At 43.7% G+C, this 8042-nt stretch overlaps 1 protein-coding gene across 1 annotated transcript; it reads left to right on the top strand.

Moving 5' to 3' along the window:
- Positions 1–6577: 6577 nt before the first annotated feature.
- LOC132899927 (4-galactosyl-N-acetylglucosaminide 3-alpha-L-fucosyltransferase 9-like) lies at positions 6578–7679 on the top strand. The gene has a single exon (XM_060941978.1). The coding sequence runs from the start codon at positions 6578–6580 to the stop codon at positions 7667–7669; it is 1092 nt and encodes a 363-aa protein (XP_060797961.1). The 3' UTR covers positions 7670–7679.
- Positions 7680–8042: the final 363 nt, after the last annotated feature.

The following is an 8042-nucleotide window of genomic DNA, read 5'->3' on the forward strand; positions in this document are numbered from 1 at the left end:
TTCCCACCCACTGTATGGATTGCCCCGCCCAGTTGTAGTGAGGAGACCATAGAGGACACAACAACATGGCATCACCTAAGCGAGCGAAACATGGAAATTGCGCTGTACATGGATGTGACAACACAGGAAAGAGTCTGTTTTTACTGCCGACGGGAGAGCCCCTGAAGACGCAGTGGCTTAATTTTATTTACTCCAATAATACGCCGTCGAGTCTACCTAAGACGGTGTATGTTTGTCGGAAGCATTTTCCTGATGAATGTTTCCACAACTTGGGACAGTACAGGACAGGTTTTGCACATCAACTGTCACTGAAGCCTGGGTCCGTACCAAGCATCCCTGCCGCATCAGCCACAAACACCGAACAAGTAAGTGTAAAACTGTTAAGTCGTTTTGCCGTGTTTTAAAATCGGTGCCACGTTAGCCTTGCAATGGCTACATTAGCTGTGCAGCTAACCGCTTCCTGCAGTTAGCCAGGTACTCTGCGCTACAAAACCAAAAAGCATGCAGCATGCTCTGTTATAATAGCCAATCAAAACAGTTTTTACAAAGACACCCACATTCTTTTTTTTTTTAAGTCACTCGTTCATTTTATTTGTTTGTTTGTTCAGTAAAAACCCAAACATTTGTTGAATTTATTTTATTTCCTCGCGTCGCACCTTAATTACGTCAGCGTGCGGTATTTTTCCCTTCGCGGTTTGTTCCTTCTCTCTCGCCATAGTAAGACACCCACATCCGCTTGTTCTGACCCACTGGAGGTAGCGTCACAGTGCTGTTAGCCAATCAGAGGTAACATGTTTACATGTCATGAATATTAATGATAAGACCCGCCCCCACCCTCTACCCTTCCCCGCCTCCTGCTTCTCATTAGCAAAACGACGCACTGGGAAAAGCGCTGAAATGGGGCTTTCTCCCAGGAGGCTATATCTACGTGCCGAGGGTTCATTTCGAGAAAGGCTGCGGATATAACATCCAGAAACCTCCACGAGCCCGTTTAAAGCATCAACAAACCACCATGCCATGGGTCCTTTAACGATATAACCACTAAAGTGATGAAAATAGGCGGGACTGTTTTTTGTCAGGGAGGCCGCCATAACTCCATTGTGCGTGATGTCATTTCCTGCGAGCACAGCGGAGATGTACAAGTGCATGCTGTAGTAGACTATAGTATAATATTATAGTCGAGCGTGTTATGGTCTCACTCAATTTGTTTGCATTTCTCTACAAAAATTATGCAGATGCAGGATTAGAAAAGGAATCGGAATAAAGTAGTGGTTAGTTTATTGCCTGTATACTTTAAAATATACATATTTACCTGCTTATTTCCCATCCGTTGATGTGTGACATGGCGGTGTGCCGTCGTGCTGTTGGCGCTTTGTGGTGAAACAAAGTCGGGATCGTGTCTGGTTTCGGCTGTTGTTTCTGCCTCGAGTCTCACTTCTTCCCAGTGATGATTTTTTTTCATCCAAGTCCTCCATAAATCCACAATCTTCTGTAAAATGCTCACTGCACAATTTGCTGCTTTTTCCAGGAGTAAAGTTTTCTCGCTTTACTTGATGAAGGCACTCGGCCAAACGTCTCGGATCCAGGACGGAATGAAGAAGACGTGCGGAATCCTACATCGCTCAGCGCCGCCCTCGCTTTTGCCTCCTAATACAGCCATCCAGTGTATCTGGCTAATCCAGTACGGCATGACTGCACCCGGGGAAATGGCCCAATGGACTGATGTTACAACTTGCTTTTTAAACTATTTTTTTTCCACTTTTTTTCATCTAAAGCATCTTGTATTAAGGTATAATGATGACATTTTTGTAACCTTGCATACATGTCAACCTATACGGAATGTCCGTATTTTATACGGATTTGATTCAATAAAGTTATACGGATTCTTTAAAAAAACTTCAATATTTATTTAGAGCTATAATCAATTCCCACGATGATAAAAGAGCGCATAACATTTACAAACGTACTGTACACCACAGACAGCCAGTAAAGAGTCTTATGAAATCGCGCGTTATCTTGTGGTAGCGAGACTTCGTTCCACTTTTGATCATGCGCACACTGCATTGCGAAAATCCCACCAACCGTGAAGTCATACATAGACGCCGCCTTCTGCGTAGAATCATACGTCATCCTCGCCGCCATATTGGACGTGGCAAAGTGGAGATTCTTCAACCGTCTCTAGTATAGCGTCTAGACAGTAGCCGAGAATAAAGATGCCTCATTCATGTGCTGCGTTTAACTGTACCAACAGGTTTACCATCCAAACGAGATCACATGGGATTACCTTTCACAGGTGAGACTGGAAAAATACTTTTCATTGTATTTGGTCATTATAACGTAATTTTACGAACATATTTTCCTGACTTTGTGGCTAATATAAAGTCTCGCGCATAATAGCCGCTCGGTGAAACCTGTCTCCAAACAACGAAGTATTTCCTTCGTAACTACGCTGATACTGTAACACTTTGTGTTTTTGTCAAACATTGGAGCTTTGTATTCATTCTGAAGGTTTATTGTTATTAATATTGAATAAAAAGTTACTGGGATACATCATTGTTAATTATCATTCAAATTTTAGGTAAATTATTTTAATTTGCATCTTATACGGATTTTATAAGGGAAATATGGATTTTGGAGGTTGGTTATACAGGTTTGATTGACCAAAGGTTGACATGTATGACCTTGTAATTTCAAAATTTCCTGTTTAATCGCTTTAAAAGTCCTGCACCTTTTTTATTAAGTCAGCTCAATGCCCTGCCTCACAAAGCACACTTCCACTTTATAAATACTGTGTATGTAAAATATAATCACATTCATACAGCATACGACCAAGTGCATTTACCGTAGCGACATTTACGTCAACACACGGGACGTCAATTGAAAAAATTTGTATGTATAAAAGTACAAGGGAGTAATTAAAATCTAAATCATATGCCATGGTCATTTCTGTAAGGGCTGCAATTTAGAATGAAACATTTCACAGATTTCCCCGAAGAGCAACTCCCAACTCAAAAGGAAAAAAAAAAAAATCATTACGTCCTGTAGCCGAGCTGCGGCTGACTGAGATCAACAGAACGAGCTGAAAGTGATGCGAAGGCAATAACGTCAAGACTGATGCGCATTTAAATGTAACGAATCATCCGGCATAGTGAATATTGCTATTCTGTGTGCTGCGTTATTGCTCCTCCAAGTACCTCGAAGATGGTTTTGAAAACTGTTATGCAGTAATTGTCAAGAGCAGGACGTATGTGTTACATTAGCGAGTGAAGAGGGGGGAAAAAAAAACCTGTCTATTAAAACTCTCATCTCTCCGAGGATACGTTTCAGCATGCCTGGCTTCGACGGCTTTATCTAAATGAACCCTGTGTGAGATCTGCAACTGAATCTCGAGCACATCATGATGTAAAATGGACTTTCCTTTTAATGCGCTCATCCTGCACTCCTCCATTAACTCCGTCCCGATTCCTCCTCCCATTTTCTTTTAACTTTTCTTTAAGGCATCATCTCGAAAGGAAATGGTTGTTGTTATAGTCATCATTTACAGTAAGATCCTTACTGTAAATGGAACGGCTGGTATGAGGTGGAGGAAATTAACCAACACCTTCTGACCAAACATTACTGCGGGTTGCCCTAGTGGTGAGCTTGTCTGCCTTTTGACCAGGAGAGCATGAGTTCTGGGCGGCACGGTGGTGTAGTGGTTAGCGCTGTCGCCTCACAGCAAGAAGGTCCGGGTTCGAGCCCCGTGGCCGGCGAGGGCCTTTCTGTGTGGAGTTTGCATGTTCTCCCCGTGTCCGCGTGGGTTTCCTCCGGGTGCTCCGGTTTCCCCCACAGTCCAAAGACATGCAGGTTAGGTTAACTGGTGACTCTAAATTGACCGTAGGTGTGAATGTGAGTGTGAATGGTTGTCTGTGTCAATGTGTCAGCCCTGTGATGACCTGGCGACTTGTCCAGGGTGTACCCCGCCTTTCGCCCGTAGTCAGCTGGGATAGGCTCCAGCTTGCCTGTGACCCTGTAGAGCAGGATAAAGCGGCTAGAGATAATGAGATGAGCATGAGTTCTACTTGCGGTCAGGTCATACCAAAGACCATCATAAAAATGGTACCGATGACCATCTGGCAAGGCACGCCACACTACAGATGTGAGTAGGGAAGTCAAAGTCTTGCAGTTACCAGAGGACCTGCCCCCCCCGCTGTAACCCCAGCTTTATAGGTGAGAGGCCAAAGGTTATAGAAACTGAAATCGTTTCTCAGAGCTGGTTAGTACTGGGACACAAGATTGCCTGGGAAGACCAGATCCTGGCGAAGGACGAACTTTAACAGTGACGTTCTGACCAAGCATTAATGCCAAGGTTCATGGTTTTGTTAACATTAAAGCTAGACTGCCTTTCAGATTTTTCATAAAAATAATTTTCCCCGACACCCAATTATTTTTGTTTAGTGGACTGAAAGTTACAGAATTCAAATCACAGACTTCAAATTTTTAGGTTTTTTTTTTAAAAAACTGGAACAATTAATGAATTTAAGGCCACATGGTCTTAAATTCTCCGCTATTTTTTCCTGCTTCACCATGACCCAATAGATAGTTTTCACATGACGTCACCGAGTCGGGGATTCCCTGGTGGCGGCCATCTTGTAGGGCAAGCTTACCGTACGGGTCACTGAGCACACATTGTAACGCACGAGTTACATTTATTTATATATTATTTACATTTATAGTTACATTATTACTATTTAAAGCTAGCAATGGTGCACACCTGTTGTATTCACGGCTGTCGTAATAGGTCAGATGATGACGTCAAGCGGAGCTTTTATGGAATTCCCACTGTACGGGAGCACGAAGGCGAGCAAACAAAGAAACTCCGCATACAAAGGAGAAATCTATGGCTTGCGAGAATCAACCGCAAGGATTATCAGCCTTCCAAACAGCAAAGTCTGCTCCGATCATTTTATAAGTGGTAAGTTGTTTAAATAAACAATCAATTGTGTAACAAGCCTACATACCAGTTAATTATATTACAAAGTTTATACTGACATGGTACTGTAATACCACTAATGGATGTAAAATTTGTCTTAAATCAACTTGATATTATACACACACATATATATATTTATATGCAGTGTTGAGAGCTCTAAAATCCAAATGTTTACATACCTTGGCTGTAATTAGGACACGACTGTCACTTGTTTTTATATGGTGGACTTCACAGACCCAGCCACAGACAAAATAATTGTATGACTCCAGCGACTTGTATGCTTTGAGGTCGTCAAGTGTGTAGGCGCTTTTAGTATTCACGAAATAGTTCACAATATCAGGTACGATATGGATGGCAGCCCTGCATAGTCACTTGAAAATGCATCTTTGTCCACTTCGTAGGGGTCAATTCCCCCAATCTAGGCCAGTTTGGCTGCATACCGTTGTTGTGAGATGTCGTCCAATGTATCCATATACTTCTGTTTGCTTGATTTTGCCGACATTTGATCTTTTATTTTAGAAAACTGACTATATAACTTCATAAATTCATCCGAGATAATGTAGCCGGTAGTGGCGATGGTCCGTTTTGTTTGCCCTGCAAGATGGCGGCTGGGGGGCGTTCCCCGGAATGCCGTGACGTCAGTGAAAACTATCTATACAAGATACTACATCATGCAGCACGTGGTGGGTTTTCCCTGTTCGCACAAGGCATTGTGGGATACGAATTTGAAACAGGAGAGAAAAATGAGTGTGCGAATGAAGCATGAAAGCCCGACTACAGTAACGGAAAGAAAGTGAGAAGAAAAGATGTTATGTTCTATACGAAGGAAAGGAAACGCAGGACCAAACTAATAAATATGGGCGCTCAGCGAGCACCTCGGTGTGATCAGCTGTTCGTTTAGCGACAGAATGATGGAACTGTCAGTGCACGCTCAAAGGGAAACCTGTAGATGGCAGTAATGCAACACTGTGGATGCCAGCTGCTGTAAAACCCAAAAGAAGAAGATAAACCTGCGCATGCACACACGGACTTCCTCTGTCTGCTTGACTGCCCGATTTCATGCACGTTATTTGCTTTAATCCCCTCAAATTAAATCATTTCCCAGCCACAGAACAGAACGGCCTGATATTTATGAGATATTACAGAAATAAATGTATATCACAATGACCACATTTCAGACGGAACTAAATTTCACCGATTCTTATGAAACCGAAAAGCCGTCTAGCTTTAAGAATCTAAACGGGTTCGCATCCTGGTTTTACGGCAAAATAGACAGGAAACCCCTCCCCCCAGTGTTTCTGATACTCTCCCAACTCTGAAAGAAAATGAATCATTATCATCACACTGTAACCACAGACAGACCTGTTTAATAAGTAATTTGGAAGCGAGGATTTTCACGGATCTCCAAGTTGAAGAGTAACTCCAGGTCCTGAAAAAGTGCTGAGTTTTCATCTTGACAGTACTGCAACATGTGATCCTCATCACTCCCTTGAACGCTGTACAATCTTTTCAGACTCCCTTCAATCCAAAGGTCTGAGACGAGCACACGATTAGATTTGTTTAAAGCAAACAAATAACCGTCTTCTTTTCACGTTTGCAGGAATGATGTCGTCCAAACCGGGGTGTACGTTGTGGCGCTCTGTGTGGTCCGCGGCCTTCCTTTTGTCCGTCCTGCTCATCGGTTCGCTCTACTACACCCCATCTTTTCAATGTCTGACCCAAGAACCTAAACCTGAACCCATCGTGCACCCTGCACACCGCCCCGTCTTGGTGCTCATCTGGCTCTGGCCTTTTAACCACACCTTTGATCTTAACATCTGCAGCTCGCACTTCAACATTCACAGCTGTGTCTTAACAGCCGACCGGAATTTCCTCGATAAAGCCGACGGAGTCCTGATCCACCACCGGGACATCTCTTGGGATGCGTCGAATCTCCCATGGTTTCTTCGGCCGCCCCATCAGAAGTGGATCTGGATGAATTCCGAGTCGCCCTCGAACACGGCCTGGATCTCCGGCCTCGATGGCCTGTTTAACGTCTCGCTGAGCTACCGCAAAGACGCCGACATCAGCGTGCCTTACGGCTCTCTGGTTCCAGTCGACCAAGATGACTTTGTGGACTTTGTACCTTCTGAAAAGGACAAACTTGTCTGCTGGATAGTTAGCAACTACAAGCCGGAACACAGGAGGATGCAGTATTACGAGCAACTGCGCAAGTACGTCCAGATTCACGTCTACGGCGACTTGTTCGAGAATCACGTTTCTCAGCAGGAGTACAAGGACATCATCTCGAGCTGCAAGTTCTACCTGTCCTTTGAGAACTCCGTGCACAAGGACTACATCACAGAGAAACTGTTTAACGCCCTGGATCTGGGGGCCGTCCCCGTCGTCTTCGGCCCGTCCAGACAGAATTATGAGCGCTTCGTCCCTGGAGATGCCTTCATCCACGTGGACGACTTCCCCTCCACCAGGGCTCTGGCAAAGCACCTTTTGCGTTTGCACCATAATGACGCCTTGTATCTCAGGTACTTCAGATGGAGGGAACGTTTCCGAGTAAAGAAGACGTCCTTCCCGGTGGAGAACGTGTGCCGGTGTTGCGAGTACCTCCAACGGAACAGGCAATACCAAGTGCTTACTAATCTGTACCAGTGGTACTGGGATATGAATGAAGGACTTGATCTGCCACCATCCTCCTTCTAATCTGAACACACCTTCCAGTGCCTTGCCTTTTTTTAAAATCCCCTTTATTCACTGCCTCGGTCAGTTCGCTCAGGTAATTCATCAGTTTGAATGTAAATTTCGCATGTGTATGGGTATGAATAAATTTTTTTGCTTTTTGTTTTGTTTTTCTTCTCCCAAAGGTCTTTCATTACTGATCCTGAAATCTGGAATGTTGGGAATTGATACTTTTATCTGAACTCTCGTGCAATTCATTCTTTCTAACACAACACTCTGCTTGTTTATACGTCTGTCAGTTTAATGGCTGTAAAAAAAAAAAAGTTCATCAATAGCGACTTCCAGTTTAAGAAAAGGACCTCAATTCTGATTGTGCTTTTAAAAAAAAAAGACGAAT

Source organism: Neoarius graeffei, chromosome 16 (assembly GCF_027579695.1).
Source record: "Neoarius graeffei isolate fNeoGra1 chromosome 16, fNeoGra1.pri, whole genome shotgun sequence".
Lineage (NCBI taxonomy): Eukaryota > Metazoa > Chordata > Actinopteri > Siluriformes > Ariidae > Neoarius > Neoarius graeffei.